The sequence below is a fragment of the Cyprinus carpio genome, chromosome A8 (genome assembly GCF_018340385.1).
Source record: "Cyprinus carpio isolate SPL01 chromosome A8, ASM1834038v1, whole genome shotgun sequence".
Lineage (NCBI taxonomy): Eukaryota > Metazoa > Chordata > Actinopteri > Cypriniformes > Cyprinidae > Cyprinus > Cyprinus carpio.
In genome coordinates, this window is record NC_056579.1 from 9,667,064 (window position 1) to 9,686,873 (window position 19,810).

At 37.6% G+C, this 19,810-nt stretch overlaps 2 protein-coding genes across 6 annotated transcripts; one reads left to right on the forward strand and one right to left on the reverse strand.

Moving 5' to 3' along the window:
* Nucleotides 1-198: 198 nt before the first annotated feature.
* Nucleotides 199-11,753, reverse strand: LOC109095466 (ER degradation-enhancing alpha-mannosidase-like protein 3). Of its 3 annotated transcripts, XM_019109190.2 has the most exons (21): nt 10,504-11,753; nt 10,359-10,404; nt 9,085-9,185; nt 8,936-8,975; nt 8,722-8,834; nt 8,452-8,602; nt 7,865-7,999; nt 7,265-7,370; nt 7,046-7,143; nt 6,085-6,210; nt 5,919-6,002; nt 5,732-5,815; nt 5,429-5,553; nt 5,085-5,259; nt 4,620-4,765; nt 4,259-4,403; nt 3,732-3,923; nt 3,417-3,582; nt 2,371-2,556; nt 2,139-2,186; nt 199-1,351 (listed from the first exon to the last, which is right to left on the reverse strand). In XM_019109190.2, exons 1-21 carry the CDS (start codon nt 10,614-10,616, stop codon nt 1,053-1,055), a joined length of 2,679 nt encoding a protein of 892 aa, XP_018964735.1. In that variant the 5' UTR covers nt 10,617-11,753; the 3' UTR covers nt 199-1,052. The 3 variants fall into 3 exon arrangements, with proteins under 3 accessions (XP_018964735.1, XP_018964736.1, XP_018964737.1); XM_019109191.2 differs by lacking the exon at nt 2,139-2,186 and having other exon boundaries at nt 10,504-11,752; XM_019109192.1 differs by lacking the exons at nt 9,085-9,185; nt 10,359-10,404; nt 10,504-11,753 and having other exon boundaries at nt 7,865-8,021.
* Nucleotides 11,754-12,806: 1,053 nt separating this feature from the next.
* On the forward strand, nt 12,807-17,137 carry npl (N-acetylneuraminate pyruvate lyase (dihydrodipicolinate synthase)). 3 transcript variants are annotated; one of them, XM_042762032.1, is made up of 12 exons: nt 12,807-12,959; nt 13,060-13,129; nt 13,228-13,301; nt 13,413-13,500; nt 14,252-14,309; nt 14,525-14,600; nt 14,693-14,785; nt 14,943-15,091; nt 15,601-15,647; nt 16,015-16,099; nt 16,245-16,284; nt 16,852-17,136. In XM_042762032.1, the coding sequence occupies exons 2-12, from the start codon at nt 13,062-13,064 to the stop codon at nt 16,995-16,997; spliced, it is 924 nt and encodes a 307-aa protein (XP_042617966.1). In that variant the 5' UTR covers nt 12,807-12,959; nt 13,060-13,061; the 3' UTR covers nt 16,998-17,136. The 3 variants fall into 3 exon arrangements, with proteins under 3 accessions (XP_042617966.1, XP_042617967.1, XP_042617968.1); XM_042762033.1 differs by having other exon boundaries at nt 12,824-12,959; nt 13,037-13,129; nt 16,852-17,137; XM_042762034.1 differs by having other exon boundaries at nt 12,841-12,959; nt 13,228-13,305.
* Nucleotides 17,138-19,810: the final 2,673 nt, after the last annotated feature.

Genomic DNA, 19,810 nt, shown 5'->3' on the forward strand with positions numbered 1-19,810 from the left:
CAAAATGTGTTTTCAGTGGGAATACAGGGGATAAAATATTTAGGTTGTGTGGTTTTACTGCATCACTGACACTAAATGCTGCTTTGAACGGGGGAATGAATTTATTACATGCATAAAACTAAAATGTAATCAAGTCCCCCCTTCCCCCATAAATATCCCACGTGACAGAAAGCCTATCCAATAAAAAGGAGGCATATATTAAAATTTTCAATCAATTTTATTGAGCTTATCACGTTTGATGCCCTTGGCATGGTCTCCCGTCCCAGTCAGTTAACTAGCTATTGGGAGCAATGGTGCCCTCTGGCGGATCCTTCAGGATGCTTCGCATGTCTCCTTCATCCTTGGAAAAAAAGTCTGTCACTGACATGCAAAGTTGTCATCCGTGGTCCTTAAATGCTTTTCTTTGAAAACATTGACCTCATCATAAAGTCATTAGCTAGACTGAATGTACAAGACTGTTAAATACTTAATGCGGAATGCTGGAAGAAGCGTTTTTGAACTGCAGGGGGTTTGTTTGGCTCACAGACTTATTAATCAAAAACAATAAGCATACATACAAACACTCAAACATACACATATATCATTCCATACAGTTCTTTTGTATTTCCTTTTTTTAGACCCTGCGAACTGAGACAAGAACCGAGTATGAATTCTATTGCAAAAAAGCAATTCATCACAGTTAAACCAGCCATTAAATTAATAAGTCCCTCAGATGATTAATCAGCACTGATTATTTAAGCCTGCGCTTCAATAATCAGGGAATCCATTTGTTAGAAGGAAGACAAAAACAGGAGTGATTGTGTACCCTAGGCATGTAGAGAAAGAGACAAGTGGTTATGTGTGGGTGAGATCTGCAATAACAGTTTTTCAGCTTTCAGTTGAAGAAAACAGGAAAGATGTGAATCGGAAAAAAGCCCCTGAGAACTGGCCATAGAAAATTCTTAAGTTCTTAATCACGCCTGTCTGATATATCGTCTCTATTCGACAGAAATGATTTCTCAGTCTGTGCTATGGCTGGGACATATTAATGGAGTCCGGGATGGAGGGAAATGTCAAAGCTCATCCTTCTCCATCTGCTTAAACGCTTCCAAGTCCTCCTCCCAATCAGCCATCAGTGAGTCCACCGATTGGCTGCTGTGGTCTCCGTCCACCGCAGGCTCCTCCCCTACGGCCACGGGGACGTAACTGCCAAGTCCCTCCGCTGGCTGAACAGACTCTGGTCCCACGCCGGAGTCGTCTGTTGTCTGTTCCTGAATAGTGACTTGAGATTGGTGGACAGGTTCTGAAGAAGCAGGAGAAGTGTGGTCTTTCTCCTCTGTGGAGCAGTCCTCCTCTTCTGCTCCATCCGTACCAAAAAGAGGTCAGCTGAATGAACCACAAGGAATCTACTTAGTATCAATATGTAATTTACACTGCAGAGCAAAACGTCTCAATATTTTCAATTTTATTTACCACGGACCTTGTTTTATTCATAAACTGAAAAACCCCATTATAAAAACACATTTCAAATTAGTCCATTTAGTTTTGAGCACTCTATTAGTGTTGGGAAGTCATAATTACAACATCAGGTGCGTTCAAGTCACTCTAGTCAGAGCAAGATTTTTTAACTCCTCTTCTACAAAATGATGACTAAAGAATGTGCATCAGGCTTTTTTATATTTTTCTTCTTTATGAAGGTGCTGTAAATTGAATCGTAACATATTCTATTGTACACTACTTGTACATGCACTATGTATACCTGGTATTAAATTATGCATTTTTAGTGATATGCTCACCCGCAGTCAGCCAAGATGCATTACCATTTAAACATTGTTGTTATGCGTTTTAAATCTTCTGTGTCCCCTTGTGCTCGGATTTTGTCCAGACCCTCCCCTCTTGTTTCATCACACTCGTATTTTGTGGGTATGCCAAGTTATACTTTTGCAAAGCACGTCCAATAGTGCTGACATGTTAGATCAGTGGGCAGAAAGTAGGTAGTCTTTTGTGGCTGCAAATTAGTTTTTTCGACTACCTCTGGGAAGTGGTCATAAGTGGATTAGTTCAAAATGTTTTAGACTTCATTAACACCTGTATTTAAGCATCATTAAAAACACTGGGTTCGATGCATGAAGGGAAACCCATAGAGGAGGGGTACTTACTGCCATCCAACAGGGCGCCCGGCAGGGCTTTCCCCTTAAATATGGATTCTGCTCATCCAAGTAAGAAAGTAGGGAAAAAGTAGTGGAAAGGGAAAAAAGTTATAAACGCAGAGGGAAAGAGTAATAAAAGGAAGAATAATAATTAAAAAGGAATGAAAGTAGATGATGCAACGTGTTCCACCTTCCTCAAATATTAACATCTTTTCATATTCTGTCTCAGAAAGCATCTCACCTCTGTCTCTAGCTTTATCGCTGAGCAGCACCTCCACCTCCCTGTACTCCTTTAGAGCCTCCAATAGAATGTTGCCCTCTTTGTGGAACAGGAAGAGGAGTGGTAAAGTGACATCATCAGTGTTCCGCCCATCTCCCGCCATCTGGAACAATGGGGCTGTATCACTGCTGCTGCCCTCATTGTCATCTAAACAGAAGTGACAAAAAAAAGAGAGCGATTAATACCAAGACTGATTTATTCTTTACAAAACAGTGTTGATATTGTTAACTAAAACTATTAAAAATCATTTTCGCTAATTAAAAAATTTGAAATAAATTAAAAGCGGAATTTTTGATGAAAAATGTTGTCTTGGCAATTAACTAAAATAAAAAAAAAGTTGAAGTTAAAGTACTAAAGTAAGAATACATTACAGTTAATCTGAAATAAAAAAAAGAATAAAAATTACATAAAATTACTAAAACTACACTGAAAACTGAAAATACATAAAAAAATGAAGCTAATTCAAAACATTAATAAATATTTTAATAGAATATTAATAACACTAGAATAGCACAGGTACAAAGGCAATTAAAATATTATAATAAATCATTTTAAGTGGCCAAGGTCAAATATAAGCAATTAACTAGAACAATGGTTTCTAAACAGGGGTCTAGGGGGCCCCAGGGGCCCGCAAGAGGGTTTTAGGTGGGGCAGTGGAAAATAAGAGAGGGAAAAAAAATACTAAAGAGCTGATTTTGAGGCTGTCAACGTAACTGTAAAACTGCTTTAGAAAAATATTTAGCATGAAAAGTGTTATATCAACGAATCTGAATTTACCAGTTTCACAAGTAACATTAATGGGGGGAAAATACACTCAACTTAATAAAACCTAAATATTTTCCAGAATATATTTTAACAATTTGCTTGGGTTTCGGTAACAATATAAAGGACACCTATTTAAGTTCTTTGTAAGGAAATCATTACATTTAGGGGACACTGGCATCGAATGTATTGAAAATTCCTGAATTAGATAACTTTAACTGTTGACTCCCTGAAACATGTCTCACCTATGACAATGCCTCCAATGGCCCCAGCTTTCTGAATGTGCCTGGCCTTTTCTGCAAACATGCACTGGCCTCTCTGCAGCAGAGCAATGCGGCCTGCCACAATCTCACCGTTACTCAACACAGAACAGCCGTTATAGGGCTCTGCAATGGTAACAAACCCACGCACCTGAGGGAGAGGGAAAAAAGAACAAAATACAGAGTGTAACATGACTAAAAAAATTTATCCCCTGTAGCAAAAACAAACCAAGAGCAACACAGAAATAGCCAAAACAGTGAGAAAGTTCATAATAAAAGCTCACAGTTAATCATACTCACTCCAGAACTGCTTTTAGAAAGATCCATTCCAAACTGCGCAGGGCCTGCAGTCAGAACCACTCTACCAAAAAAGGGGGGCGAAATGATCTGAACAGCTCGTGGAGGAAGCTGCTCTTTCTGCTGCTGGCTGGACAGCTCCATCATTTCCTGCATGAAACGCATGCCGTCTTCTGCAGCGACTGCGCTCACCGCCTGTAGTCAGGAAGAAAGGGAAAATTTTGTTTGAATATCAAATATCAATATATTATGTTTATTAAGTTCAGTGGACTTTTCGGTGAGCATGAGCGGTACATGAGCAGAACGCACATTCATAGAGCGGAATATTGAGCTGAGCGTCACAACACTGGACATTGCTGGGCAGTGTAGCACGCCGTATATTTTCAGTCATTTTTTTACATGAGTTTTGTTTATAACTGCAGCCTTAATACAAATAAAATAGTTTATTCAAACAAAATACAGATTACAGAATGTAAGCCAACAGGTTTAGAGTGTAAAAAAGTCAAAGGCTTGCTTGGTTTGCATGATACCTGTGTGGCGTGTTGAACAAGTTGTACTCTGCCATCCTTCAGATGGATGAGACTCACACCCATCCGCCTTAGCAGCTCCAGATGTTCAGGGTTATTGGCCATGAAGTCTTGAGCTCTAAGAGGAGGACGGCCCATACCAGGATCTCTACAAAAGACAGATGAAAAGAAATCATCAAATATCTTCTTAAAAACTTCTTATCATTTCAACCTGAGCACCTGTTTTTTTCAAAATATAGCATCTGATATTATAGCTGAAACTTAATTCTAAACAATATATGCAAGTTACATATCTAATTTAAATAACACAAAATTACATAAATGCTATTTAAACATAGACCAGCTGGTTATATCACTTTCTCACCGATGAGTGGTCGGGTGTGGACAACTCTTATCCACCGCGCTCCTGATTGGTTCGCGGAGATTGCGTGGGAAGGCGGGATCAGGAAAGAGTAGGCGGGTGTTAGGGCAAGTCCACTCAAAATTTGAGTCATCAAGCTCCTCTCCAGCCTGGGGTGACAGAAAGATAGTACATCAACATTTGATAGATTTACCCCCGGTTTCACAGACATGGCTTAAGGCTAGTCCCAGATTAAAATGCATGTTTGAGCTGTCTCAACTGAAAATATCTTGCTCTGACATATCTTAAAAATGTCAGTTTTATTGTTCTGTCTCAAAATGCACACATGTAACGTTTCCCTCTAAGGCATTTTTATAAAAGTTGCTTAAATATCTTAATTTAACTAAGGCTTAGGCCTGGCTTAAGATAAGCCCATCTGTGAAACCGGGCCTTAAAGCACACAAATAGTTTAACGCTGATGTGCAGTACCATATTGTTGACCAAAGTGGGCGCCTGTGAGTTTGAAGCAGTGGAGAGGGAAAGAGGCAACAGATGAGCTTCTGTGGTAAAGATGTAGTCCTCCACGTTAAAAGGCAAATCCTCCTCCTCAGCAAACAGCAGGAACAGGTACTTAAACATTTCCGCCAGGAAAAATGAGTCCATGCTGAAACAAGTGGGTGGTGATGAAGAGAAATAAATATGGCATGAGACAGCCTGTCGCCCACTCTTTACTCATAAACGCTCCCTTCACAAAATCCACTCAAACTATTTGTACAAAAACATTTCACAAAAACCAACATCCGCTTTAAATACCCACAAACTCCTGCTCTTACCGATCCTCGTGACTCCCTGTCCTCACGTCCTTCATAGCGGCAAAGCCACAGGGAACCCGAGCGAACCGGTTCAGGTTCTCCAGTATGGTGCGGCCCACCTCCAGATAATATGGATCTCTGGTAGCCTTTGGAGAAAATAAATCATTTGTATTGTCTCAATGGTTCACAACATTAAAGTACATGGTCGGATGCACTACTGCAGGAGCAATGCAGTGGAAGGAGGTCACATTTGCAGGAGGATGAGAAGGAAAATTATGAGAGTGAAGGAGATGTTATATTGAGAACTCAGTGACATCTCTGTACCTTATAGAGGAAGTAGGTGCTTTCTGCAAACTCTGGCCGCAGGGGGTGCTGGGCCCAGTGAACCCTGAAATCAGTGGTGAAGGCCTGGCGAGACAGTACGTGAGGGGGTGGGACAAAGTCAAGAAGAGTTTGTAAACCACAGAAAGTGATGAAATTTAAAAGACAGACAGCAGAAAAGAGGATCTACCTCAGGGAGGAAGTTGTGTTTCTTGGTAACCTGATAAAGCATTTCATGTGTCTCTATGGCTGGCCGGATATCCCCCTTTAATACCTGCAATGAGCAGAGAAGAACAGAGCTCTTAGGTTTGGACTTTCATCAATGAATGAGACCCAGACAACAACTGATTACTCACCTGCAATCCAGGGAAAAAGGCAAGCAAGGAATCCATCCAGGTGCGAGCTGGCAGCAGGGGTTTGTGGATGTGGACGTCCAGTAGCAGAGGAGGTTGGCTGATGTACTTCATAATGGATGCATAGTGCTGAAATATATGCCAAACAAACAAAATTCATGAGACCAGCTACATCACTGCAGACAAAAACTAATATCCGAGTCATACTAGATTACATGTAAAAATTATTGTGGATCCTACAACTGTGGGAAACAAAATATAATGTCACGTTCCAGGGCTTCTGAGGTGAATAAAATAATGCTATAATGCAATATATATAAAATAATTCAAAATGTTAAAATATACAAGATACTCCAGTCTACTAAAATAAACAAATAATAAATTAATAATAAATAAATATACACAAATAAAAGCTATACTTTTTTTTAGAAAATAACAAATCATACATTAAAAGATACATTCTACTCCAGCTTATCAAAATAAATGGAATATAAAAATAATTCTAAATGTTAAAATACACAATCTACTCTAGCTAAAATAAAACAGTAAATACAAAACAAAATATTCAAATATACAATTTAGTTTCCTTCAATACTACTAACCAACCAACTTTCTTAAAAGTTTACATTCAATTTTGATATTAGCCAAGAGACCAGTCTGTGATGTTAAGATCTTTAATTGGTCGAAATACTTTTCAGAATATTTTAATAATACGTAATTTCAGCTCGTGACAAAAGAAAAAATTCTACACATGAATAGAAGTGGATGGAGTATCTTTAAAGTCAAAATGAAATTGTGTTTGCAAGTCATTTAAAAGAAAACAAATTGTCCATCTGGGATTGACTGGATTGGATTTTGGAGTAAAAAATAAGGTGATGCAAGCTGAAAAGGAGATTCATTTCAGTGGTGCTGCAAGCTATTACATGATTATAATGACTTTAAAAAAAGAACGACAGATACTCACAGTGTTAAAGCGCTGCAGAAATTGATCATCTCCCAGTAATATATAAGCCTTCAGTAAGTACTCATAATAGGAATCTATGCCTGCCCCAACTCCGCTGTCTGTTAAGGGAACAATTACAATAAGCATCATGATTCAGACTTGACTTTTCCCTAATTTGTCTGTATATAAGCGCATCTGTTTCATGTTTTGGGTGGGTTGTTGTGTATGATTCAGTCTCACCCCTGCGCACCCACTCTCCTGAGTGGATATTGATGGTCGTTCCCACTAGATTACTGTTCCTCTGTCTCTTTTCCCAAAGGAAGTCAAGAGCTCTTCTCGCATGAGCCTGTAAACAATACAACAGGACAGCAACACCTGAATGGTGGCCTACTTTAATAGATTTACTAATGGGTTAGTCTCTTTCACCACACACAGTGAGAACATTCCTGACCTCATAATACATTTCATAGTGCACAACGAGTCACGCTAATGTTGTCTTTGTCTTACAGACGGCACAGTTATGTTATAAGAGATCTGGGCTATAATTCTGTAGACAGAATGTGTACAAACATTCCAGGAATCAACACTTCAGGCTGAGATGATGTTAGTGCTTCATTGTCAGTTTGTTATGAAACAATCACAGCAGTATTTCTACTAGCTCGATGACCTTAGGTGCTCTAGTCAACATGATTAATACAAAATGCACAGTTTTCAAACATTTCTCTGGAGGTTAAACAAGTACCCGATAAAAAATAATCTTGAGGATATATAAGGTAATTTCTGAATGTACTATCAAAAACTGTAACATTTGTTCACATTTCCAACATTTAGCCATTTTACCTCAAATGTGGGGTCCCCAGTAAAGCGGCTCAAGGCTGCAAATTCTAGAATGATTGTACCGGCACAGGCAGTGCAGGTGTCCGTCTCAGTGCCTGTACGAGTCTCGGGTCCCCGGACTCCAAAACGCAGATTCACCTGTAAATGCAGGATCCAAATTCTTTTGAATAAAAAAAAAAAAACAGTAAAAAACAGTAATATTATTACGATTTAAAAATTCATGTTTTGCATTTTAATATGTTTTAAAATGTGATTTATTTCTGTGATGGCCATTACTTCAGTCTTCAGTGTCACATGTTCATTCAGAAATCATTCTAATATGATGATTTGGCGCTCAAGTAACATTTCTTTTAATGTCGAAAACAGTTAAGATGCCCGTTTTTGACTTCTGACAGCCATCAGAAAAGAAAATTCAAAATACAGATTCGAGATCATCTGAATGTGTGTGTGTGTGTATAGGCATAGAGATTATCACTCGCAAACAAGATGAAAAAAAAAAGCCCAAAGAGAGACATATTATAATTCCAGTGATGACATTTTAATCATTCATATTGTAAATGCAATGCATGTACATGTGTGCATTCACTCACTCTAGGGTAAGGCAGGCCACTGCTGGTGTTAAATGCAGGCAGCAGTCTGAGTCCAAGATCTTTGGCCATGTGCAGCAGCTCATCCTGGTACCAGAGCATTCGGCCACTTTCTTTCAACATGACAGCCATAGAATGGCCTCCCAGCAGTCCACTATGGAGATCAGTAAAGTTTTACACAACCAAAACGGCCACAATTTACTATAGGTTTGAAAATGTAGTCTTTTACTCTGTCAGCCCATTTTGGAACTCTGACAGGGATGTGTTACTCACCCCAGCACCCGGATGTTGGTCTCAAATACAGACACCACAATGTCATTATCCAACCGTACATCCGTCACCACTCTCCTCACCGCCTTCTCAAACTCCGCCGTCTTATTTAACAGCTGTGAGATGTTAGAGCAGGTTATGAGCAAACAACCACGGGTTTGACTGTACATATGAGTGTTTGTATGAGGTTTCAAGTTCTGTTTGAGATGTTACTCACCGCAAGAGTGTCAAGAGTGTCGATGAGAGTGAGGGAGAACCTGAAGGAACAGAAAAACATGTTTTCATCTCTGTCGTTCCTTTAAAAAGAAATCGATAAAAAGACATTTCTACATGTCTCTATCTTTATTTTCTTTCCAACTGACTTACTTCCCCAGGGCATCATCTACATCCCCTCGACTGGGCTCTAATCCACGTACTCTCCCACGGCAAGTCAAAGGCATCAGCTCATCTGCGGGGTAGGCATGGTCCTGTCAAAATGAGAAGAATCGAGATGAAATGTGATGAAATCGGGCTGATTTTAATCATAATGCTGTTCTCTCAAACATTAATCTGCCTCCCCCATCTTCGCCACCCTCCAGTTTTTTTTTGTTTGTTTTTTTAAACTGCAGGTTATCACATTTCCATTTCACACGTCCTATGTTTCCAACCTGCTTACAGAACAACAGAGGCTTCTGGGAAGTATTTTACACTGGTAAGAAAAATTTATTGGCAAACTAGCAATGTTAACCGAATATTTTAAATTAAAATCCTGGCTTCATTTACTCATATTCGTGTCTTTCCAAATTTATATACTTTATTTCTTCTGCGGAACTTGAAGATATTTTAAAGAATATTTACAAAACAACACTTGACTGACTTTCATTGTATGGACCAAAAAAAATTGAAATCTTTTTGCGTGTGTGTGTTTCATAGAAGAAAGAAATGCAGTAACACCTATTTTAATGTGCTGTAGTTACACTTGTCATGTGTATTTACAGTATTCATACTCATAACAATAAATTATGCATAATTACATGCATCTTAAAATAAACCAATCCCTAAACCTGTGGTGAGTAATTGTCATCACTCAGAACTTACTTGTGTAATGATTTTTTTTTGTTTGTTTAAAAATTGATTGTAAGATATATTTTAAAGTATAATAATACTTTTGTTCATGAGGAATGCATTAAATATATCAAAAGTGACAGTTAAAACATTTATAATGTTACAAAAGGTTTCTATTTCAAATAAATGCTGTTCTATTCATCAGAGAATCCTCAGAAAAATGTATCACAGTTTTCACAAAAATATTAAGAAGCACAACTGTTTTCAACATTGACAACAGACAAGATTTTTCTTGAGCACCAAATCAGCATATTAGAATGATTTGTAACCCTGAAGGCTTTCTCCATCACAGAAATAAATTAAATTGTAATATATATTAAAACAGAAAACTTTTTATTTTATTTTAATAATATTTCACAATATTAATGATTTTACTGTATTTTTACTCAAATGAACGCAGCCCTGGTAAGCATAAAAGACTTCCAAAAACATATATAAACTAAACACAAGACTTTGGATCCTGATGGAACAGTAGCATTAACATATCCTTGTACCCAACTGTCAACAAGAAGAGTTATTAGTCACTGTGTACATACCATGTAGTTTTGATAAGCGTGGTCAAACATTTCCAGCACTTGGTTCCTGAGAAGCAAAGGCATTTCTTGAGTAAAAAAACAACATTTTTTTAAAATCATATAGCAAGCAATTCATAATTTCATGTGTCCTCACATAGACCCATACCTCAGTTTATTCTTCTCATCTCTACTCATGGCCTCGGACAACCTGCTGGAGGTTCCCATAAAAAACAGCAGCAAAAAAGCAGGCAACATTGTTGCAGAATGAAGCATCCACATGGCTCGAATCCACTGGTTTCACAATGGACTTCAAGCAGATGAAAACACCTTACGCAGGTGTCTGAGTCGACTCTTTCCGGTCTTAGATGTGTTTATTTAGCACCAAGTTAGAGTTCTTCCACCTCTGGTCCATCATTTTTAAATTTAATGTCAAAAAATATAACGCAGAGCAGATTAAGTAACACCCACAGCATTTGAATACATTCACTGTTCCAGCTCAAAAACTTTACAGTTCCTGTTCTTATCTAATCGTCTCACTTGGATGAATGCAGCTCAGGTGCATTTCTGAGATGCTTCTAGTGTCTGCTACGAATTAACTAAGGAAGAACGGATCAAGTCTAATTTTCCTCAGAGGAACGCACACGTCCTGTCGTTAGTGTTACTCAGCCAGCTGTTGTTGTCTCACCTGCCTGTCACCTTGATAACACGTTGGCACCCATGTGACACGTCTGCATGCTACTCTCATCACCTTTAAAACAACAACAAAACTACATCACTCTAGATCCCCAGCAGAGACAGGCTCAAGAGGAGCTCCAGATGGGGCTATGGAAAAAGATGCTTCGTTTCTAATAGCAACCATCTCCATGGGTGACACGATCATCAGTTTACATCCGCAGAAAGGACAGAAAGAATCGTATTGATCCTACTAGAACTGACAGCAATTAGTTAGATAGTATGCGGGTCCCAATCCCATCTTCGTGGTAATGAAAACAAGTTTAAACCTTGAAGAAAATGATGCGGCGTTTTCATAAAATAAAATATGCAGCAATTTTTTGTTGTTGTTGGGATTGTCAAGATGATATGCTGAAAAAAAAAGAGATTCCGTAACCCGTCTCGCTTTGTTGTTTAGCTCGCCGACTAACCCGTAGATGACAGTTCGGTACTAACGTTACTGCATATATGTTATTGAGGGAGAAACGCTGCTGTAACTAGCGGAAAGACATTTTTAAATCTGTTCTTCGATCATCCATGAGTGATTAGAAAGTCCATTCAGCTCCCCGATTCCGATAAATACAAAATATTCTGTTTTAAAAGTGATTTGATAGCAGGTATAATAGAAAGGCCAGAGGTCTATCTCTCACAATCGCCGAGTGTATCATCACCCGTCTTACGCCTTATCATAGGAGGACGGCAACATCCGCATCCGGGTAGCGCCGAGTACACGCCCCGTTTACGGTGTAGTGCAAAAACTACATTTCCCATCATGCCTTGAAAATCAATCCGGAAATATTACTAAAATATTAACGTTTTTTTGTTATACCTTACTAAAAGTACACTTCATATGTCTGCCTTGAATTCCTTTCATAATTATTTTTTTTTGTGTGTGTGTTTGAGAAAATTTGTATTTTTTTGTAAATATTTTTAAATAAATATATAAATAAAAATATCTATGCGTTATATACATTCTTCAGTGTGATCGTGTGATAATGTCCTTAATAATTTGACAACATTTTATTTTAATTTTTTTTTTAGAAAAATTAGTTCTGTTTGTACGTAATATGTGAAATCTGATTAACATATCCCAGCACACACACACACAAATAATCAAGTGTGATAAAATACAAAACAACCGTATAGAAACAGTGAAATAGTAGAATCTCAGTATAGAGTAAAAACATGTAAATCTAAATGTGTTACAGTATTACAATAGTTACAATATTAATAACATACTAATATTTTCTGTTATGCATCTTACAAAGATTGCACTTTATATAAGTGTCTGCTTTACATGTCATTCTTTAATTATTGTAATACAATTGTTAATACATTTAGTTTACTAGATATGTACGCGGTTAGAAACGGACTTTGTCCAAATTACATCTCTTATTACTCCAGCCGCAATGTCCTTCTGACATGATACATATTTTATTACTAGGACGCGAATTTTGTTTGTGAACTACAGAATAATGTCACCTAACTAGGCGAGAGCATGAAACTGCGTATTTTAAGAAATATTTTATTCGATTAATTCAATAAGAAATTAGAGAATTCAAACCCAGCACACTGTATGTAGCCTATTCATTACAACACATTTCTTAATACAATGCATACGGGTCCACTAAATAAAGTAACTGCCTGGTTTCTCACGTATTATACTTTTCAAGATGTAGCACTAGCAACCATATACTGTATGAAAACAACAGGTAGCGACAAGTTTGCGCGCGCTTCCTAATAAGCATGCCTCACATGATTGTCTCGTGCAGTGACGTGACTTGCACGCACAGTACGACGGTCAGTGCAGTGATTGTCAGAAAAAGAAAGAAAAAAAAAGGTGCAGTGGCTGTCAGGTGATTAACTTTACTGCCAGAGCTCATTAAACACTTTTAGCAAACGAGAGAGAAGGTAAGCGACTGTCTTGTATTTAATGAATGAATTAAGATGTAATTGCTCGGGCTTTAGTGTAATTGACGTTTTCTCAGTGTTGTTGTTGTTGTGTATGCAGAGATGTCTCGAAGCATAAAAAAGCTCACTGGGCTCGTGGCAGCTACATTCACACCACTCACTGCAGAAGGGTGAAATATGTCATTCCTCAATAAAAGTGTTACTGAAACATACGCCTTGTATCCAGTGATCTGGCCATTGATTTGTTCTTCATCTTTGCTGCTTTTAGGGAGATCAATCTCTCTGTAATTGGACCATACATTGATTACCTAATAGAGAAGCAGAATGTCAAGAGTGTGTTCAGTAAGTCAAACCTATTCATTTCATCAAAGGTTTTGGGGAATAAGGCAGCTTGTTTTTCTCATTGCTATTATTTGGAATCTAAACTTATTTGTTATCTAAACTTTTTGGTAGTTAATGGCACAACAGGTGAGGGCTGTTCTCTAACCGTGGACGAAAGGAAGCAGCTTGCTGCAGCGTGGTGCCAACATGGAAAGGACAAGTGAGTTATCTCATATTTATAGTGTTTATTCAGCTATTGGAGAATGGGCAATGGCTACAACGCCTGTATAATGGGACAAGGGTTGTAAAACTAACAATGTTTTTGACAAAATGTTAACAGAAAAACACAAGAAGTGAATGGGAGAGTACCACAGATGTATTTTTTGCATTCCCATTTGCTCAGATAGCCAAAAATAATAATAATAATAATAATAATTCCAAGATAGTGTTTTCATGACTTTCAAAAAAAGGAAAAAATTGAGAGAGACTGATATCGACAGTCAGAAGAGATGTCAAATTTACCGTCCCTCCCATAGACGCGGCATAAGAAACACCCTCGCATTAGTGTTAACTAGTTTTTTGTAATTTGATGCAAAGGTGATATAGTACAAAGAATAGTGTTATAAATGTACATACATTTAAAATGACAAAAAAAAACAAATATGAAAAACTATCGAGGATTTATCATCACAGTCTTTTAATTTTAATTCTATTAAAATGTCTTTTCCAACACAGAATGTTATTTATCCGTATATTTCTTGTGAATCAGCTTCTTGACTGTGGTGTTGCTAGCCGTTCAGCTGCATATGTGGTGGAAATGTTAATGATGTTTGAGGAAAAAAGCAAGTTTATTTTCTGAAAGTCCCCAAAGTCTTTTCTAAAAGGCTCAAAGTGTCCATAGTTGACAAAACACCGCAATACATACCTTCATTATTTTTCCCCCCTCATAAAATTACTGTGTGTGTGTTCAGGCTTGAGCAAGTGATTGTTCATGTTGGCTGCATGAGTATAAAAGACTCTCAAGAACTGGTGAGCACACTGCTTCACAACCCCTTTTATTCAGCATTTTCCTGCATATACCACTTTTATTAATACACATCTCCATTTTCGTAACAGCAGCCCAACAAACACTTTTCATCTCATTTATTGCTTATCCATTCGTGTTTCAGCATGTGCAGATAAAACGCTAGTTCCCTTCTCGTGACTTTAAAAATGCTGAATGTATGTTTTTTACTTTCCCTCAGGCTCAGCATGCTGCCAGTATAGGGGCCGATGGCATAGCAGTAATCTCTCCTTCATATTTCAAACCCGTTAATGCAGGTTTTAACCCCGTTTTCTAAACACTGCATAATTATTTTTTTTGTAAAAGGTATTTCCAACTGTGCTTTTAATTGCTCTTCCTCTTTTCACAGATGCATTGAGGTTGTTTATAAAGGAAGTGAGCACCTTTGCTCCAGATCTTCCGATGTATTATTATCATATTCCAAGCATGACTGGTGTTGCATGTAAGTGCAGCTCCTACACGTCATCATTACTGGCAGTCAAAACACTGACGACTTTGTAAATTCTTTGCATAGTACAGAATGAGTCATATTCCCATGTGAGAGATTGACTTTTAGTTCCTCCTGTAGTCCAGTCTCTGTTTTTCCTTTATTTTTTCAGTCGATGCGGCTGATGTGCTAAATGGGATAGAGCAGGTGATCCCCTCATTTCAGGGAGTGAAATACACTGGGACAGACCTGAGGGATCTCGGGCAGTGTGTCTGTTACAGTCAGTCCCATAACTGGTCCGTCCTGTTCGGAGTAGATGAGGTATGAAATCCCCTTACTTGTTCATCTAGTGCATTATTCCTGATAGACTAAGTAAGGAATAATTGAATCCGGGCCGTTGAATTATTAGAAAAATAATGCACACCCGAGCGGAGTGGCCGTTACACCTCGGGTGTGCTTGTGTGGATTAGGCTACCTCTGTGCGTCCCTCAACAGTGTTCTGCAGCAGCGTCTCTACACCTCGTTGTTATTACCTCGCTAGTGAGAAATGTTGTGTATTTACTTTCAGAAAATCGTCTGTCATGTTATTGTTTTTGTTAGTCCTATAATTTCTGTTATTACAGTTTCACTATGCGAAGTGATATGGAACTGTAATGCGGTCAATAGAGCTGCCTGGAACTACGTTCCCCGTGCGTTTACCAGAAAATAATTGCACACCTCAGAATGTTCGTCAGCCAATCAGATTCAAACATTCAACGGCCCCATACTATAACACTGAAATAATTTGTGGTTTTAATTTTATATACTTAGCTTGACACTTTGTTTCGCAGCAACTCTTGGGAGCTTTGGTATTAGGTGTTCATGGAGCAGTTGGGAGGTAAGTGCCAACATCACGCCATCCTATAACAATTTTTCTGGCCTCAGTTGACACGAATTCATGACCATTCACTGTTTTTCCTGCTGTGGTGTCAATCTGGTTCTTGCATTCTGTCATTCAGTGTCTCCTGTGGCTAATTTACTGATTTGCTTATTGGCATTAGTGTAACCTCAGTTTTGTATTCCATTATTAGTTTAAAGGAATAATTCACCATATGTGTATAATACATATGTTAGATATAATGGTTATGGTTTGACAATAGATTACAGCAAAACCAGTACCTGCTCGACACATTTGTAGCTTAAAAACTTCAGTTCTACATAATGCTTTGCTGAAGATCATGCAACACTCTCTCTGTTCTCTGCAGCACATATAACTACCTCGGATGCATCGTGAACAAGATGCTTGTTGCTTTTGATAATGGCAACCACATGCAGACCAGAGCCCTGCAGGTACAGTACATCCTTCATCCCATGTTACATGTGTAATTCTCATTTAGTGGTGCTTTTGGACTTTATTTTATCAGCATGATTTCATGTTTAATGACTTAATATTATTTTAACTACAGAAATTAACACTTTGCTTTTCTGTTTACAGTTTGAATTTATGGAAGTTATCACATTTGCTAAGAACCTTGGTGAGTTGATTGTTTTCCACACACATTACCTTTCAAATGTTTGGATTTCTTTACTGTTTTATGCTTACCAAGGCTACATTTATTTGATTAAAATAAAATAAAAATAGTAATATTGTGAAATATTATTATAATTTAAAATAACTGTTCTATATTAATATATTTTTTTAAATGAAGTTCATTCCTGTGATGGTAAAGCTGAATTTTCGGTGTCAATACTCCAGTCTTCAGTGTCACATGATCCTACAAATCATTGCAATATGCAATTTGCTGCTCAAGAAACATTTCTTTTTATTATCAGTGTTGAAATGTTGCCACTTAATATTTATGTGGAAAGAGTGGTTAATTTTTTAGGATTCTTTGATGAATAGAAAGTTAAAGAAAACAACATTTTTTAAAGTGGGAATATTTTGTAAGATGATAAATATCTTTACTGTCATTTAAACCAGTTTAATGCATCCTTGCTAAATTAAAAAAAAAATACATTTGAACAGTGTCGGTAAGACTTGTTTTTGGTGGTGTTGTGCATATTATTGCAAGGAAGTTTTCATCATTATTTATGCTCTGCAGGTTTTGATGTGTCCGTGAATAAGCAGGTGATGAGTGAAGTGTCAGGGTTAGCAATGGGTCCCCCTCGACTTCCGCTGCTGCCATGTCCTGTCTCAAAGGCCCAGGCTATAGCACTGAAAATCAAGGACTTCTCTCAGGGACATTAAAATGAAAGAAATTTTATTGAACCTACCAGGAACTCCAAACAAATCATTTTTGTTAGCAAGCTGTAAACTGTACCACATTTTTTTTTACACTACAGTATACTGATCTACTTTATATTGCATGTTTTTTTTTTGTGTGTTTTTTTTTTTTTATTTCATTCTTTATACTTGCTTTTATAAATGTTTAGGGGAAGTCGTGGCCTAATGTTTAGAGAGTTTGACTCCTAACCCTAAGGTTGTGGGTTTGAGTCTCGGGCCGGCAATACAATGACTGAGGTGTCCTTGAGCAAGGCACTGAACCCCCAACTGCTCCCCGGGCACCGCAGCATAAATGGCTGCCCACTGCTCCGGGTGTGTGTTCACTGCTGTGTTTGTGCACTTTGGATGGGTTAAATGCAGAGCACAAATTCTGAGTATGGGTCACCATACTTGGCTGTATATCACGTCACTTTCAATCACTTTTTATTATTATTTTTTATTTTTAACAAGTTTAAAGTCCTTAGCATTTTGTTTTCTGTAACTAATAACATTAAAATGAAACTAGAAATTTCAGTGGACCTACTTGAATTACCCAACAGAGTTACAAATAATCCTCAGCGTTACTGATTTATTTACACCAGGATATACTGGATCTTGTATATCTAAATGCTTTATGAGTTTTGCATGATTTGTTTGTTCTTGTCTTATGCTTACATGTGTTAAAAAGCATACACATATGAAGTAATTTCTGTTGTTTTTATTCTTTAATACTATTAATTAGCCTCTTTTAGCTGATCTTGATGTAACTGTTAAGTATCTGGGCTGCTGAGGCAGTGGTTGCAGGACCACCCTTGAGTAAGACACTCACAAAAGCATTTCTATGTGACAAATGGCATTACTCACAGCAAGAGTACTGTAAGTAATTCTGGATAAAAATTATCTTCTCTGTGACGTACCACATATTTTAGTTCTACTTTCAAACAGAATAAGTTCTTTTCATATTCTATTCAAATGTGAATGCTGAAAATCACATGAACCACACTGTTTTAATATGAGTTTTTCATGTTTGCAGAATACTGGGGGACATTTTTTTTATGTTGAAATGGAATGAATACAAATTATTAATCATAGTTGAATGCAAGATATTGCTTTGAGATTCTTATTCTGCCTCATAATAACCTGAAATCAAACCACTTTAATTTGAAAATTTCTATTTTAATATCTGTTTAGTCAGTAATGATTTTTTTTTATTATTATTATTATTGTTTGGAATTACTTTATTTTCTTTGGCCGTTTAATTTTTCTTTTTTAATTGGGTTGCTAGAAAGCCCTAGAACAGGTGTGTCCAGTCCTGCTCCTGAAGGGCTACTGCCTTGTAGAGTTCAGCTTCAACCCCAGCTAAACATACTTGAACCAGCTAATCAACATCTTACTAGTTTTTTAGAAACATCCAGGCAGGTGTTCTGAGGCAAGCTGGAGCTCAGCTCTGCAGGACCGGGTTTGGACACCGCTGACCTAGGAGCTCCCACTGATTTCATTTTACCTCACTCACTGAATGCTTCCTAATTTCTGCTTGATGAAGCGATAGAATGTATCTCTCTGTCCGTCTGATTAATCCAGGTGTCATAATGCTGTTATGTCACTGGTGTTGCCCATTATTATCTGACTTCCTGTTCAAGCCTGTGGTGGAAATCTGGCAGAATGACGTTGAGCAAATTAAACCTTTTAAGTGGATGAAATGTTCCTGCCTCCATTACCTTTTAGTTTAATTTAATAATCTCACTTAAACAGTCATTCTGGTTTTTCAACCTGTTTGTATGAAAAACGGTGTAGAAATTGTATGGTTCATGTTTCACTACTGTCTCAGCAGGACATATTGTCCGAGACTGCACTATGATCACCTAATCAGTGTTTACTGCTGACTGAAATGTGCAGTGTTTGCAGGTACATGACCATTCATTCATCAGCGGCAGCAGCAGGAACAACAGTCAAATTTCCTTCCAGTGAGAATACAAGTAAAAAGAACTAAACCGTGTCTGAAAAAAGACATTTCAGCTCTTTAAAATTCAGGTCATGACCATGTTTCCTGTAGGAAATGCTGCCTGACTACAAATTAGAGACTGTTTTACTTTAACTGGACACATATTGTGGATACCCTTTGAATTATTTTTGCAACATCTCATGTTGTGATCAATAAAGGGTTTTTCTTTTTGATCCTTGGAGACTGTCTGGTACAGAAATGTCTCTAGTCCTTTATTCCCGGGTCTCTGTCCAAAAGACAGAGTTATGGTTATTCCATATGAGAAATGCTGCCATCTAGTGTCTGCTGAGTGCACCTGCGGTAAAAACGCCAGACTTTAAGTTAAAGGGTAACTGATTTGATCTTCGAGTGGGGTCAGAAATCATAAAGACCATAGTTTTTAAATAGTATTGAAGCTTTAATGAAAATTTAAGCTTAGGCGCTGTGTGATTTTGTGGGGCTGGCACACAACATAAGCACACCCATCACTTTGGATTACTTTTTTTGGAGTTGTTTTATGTCCAGAAACGTATGTAACGTTACATATATTTTAAAAGTAAATTATTTATATGTAAACTTGAATAAATATTCCATTATGGACGAATAATGGGTTGACTGACAGCAAGATATCTACTCTTTGTTAGAGGTAGATTGGTGAAAACAACTGTCCCTGGTAAAATATCGAATAAATGACTCAAAACTGAATAATTAACATTAACTTTTGTCCTTCAACGTCAGTCTCTAACAAAATCTAATCCCTTTTCACATAAGGAACCAATGCTAGTGGTTTTAAAGAGTAAAACCCCGCGGGACAATA

Coding starts and splice junctions, on each gene's coding strand:
- LOC109095466 (XM_019109190.2), bottom strand. CDS start 10,616: ATGTGGATGCTTCATTCTGCAACAATGTTGCCTGCTTTTTTGCTGCTG. Junction 8,000..8,451: donor GTGGCCTGCCTTACCCTAGA/GTGAGTGAATGC, acceptor CTGCATTTACAG/GTGAATCTGCGTTTTGGAGT. Junction 5,816..5,918: donor AACACAACTTCCTCCCTGAG/GTAGATCCTCTT, acceptor CTGTCTCGCCAG/GCCTTCACCACTGATTTCAG.
- npl (XM_042762032.1), top strand. CDS start 13,062: ATGTCTCGAAGCATAAAAAAGCTCACTGGGCTCGTGGCAGCTACATTC. Junction 14,310..14,524: donor TAAAAGACTCTCAAGAACTG/GTGAGCACACTG, acceptor ACTTTCCCTCAG/GCTCAGCATGCTGCCAGTAT. Junction 14,601..14,692: donor TTTCAAACCCGTTAATGCAG/GTTTTAACCCCG, acceptor CTCTTTTCACAG/ATGCATTGAGGTTGTTTATA.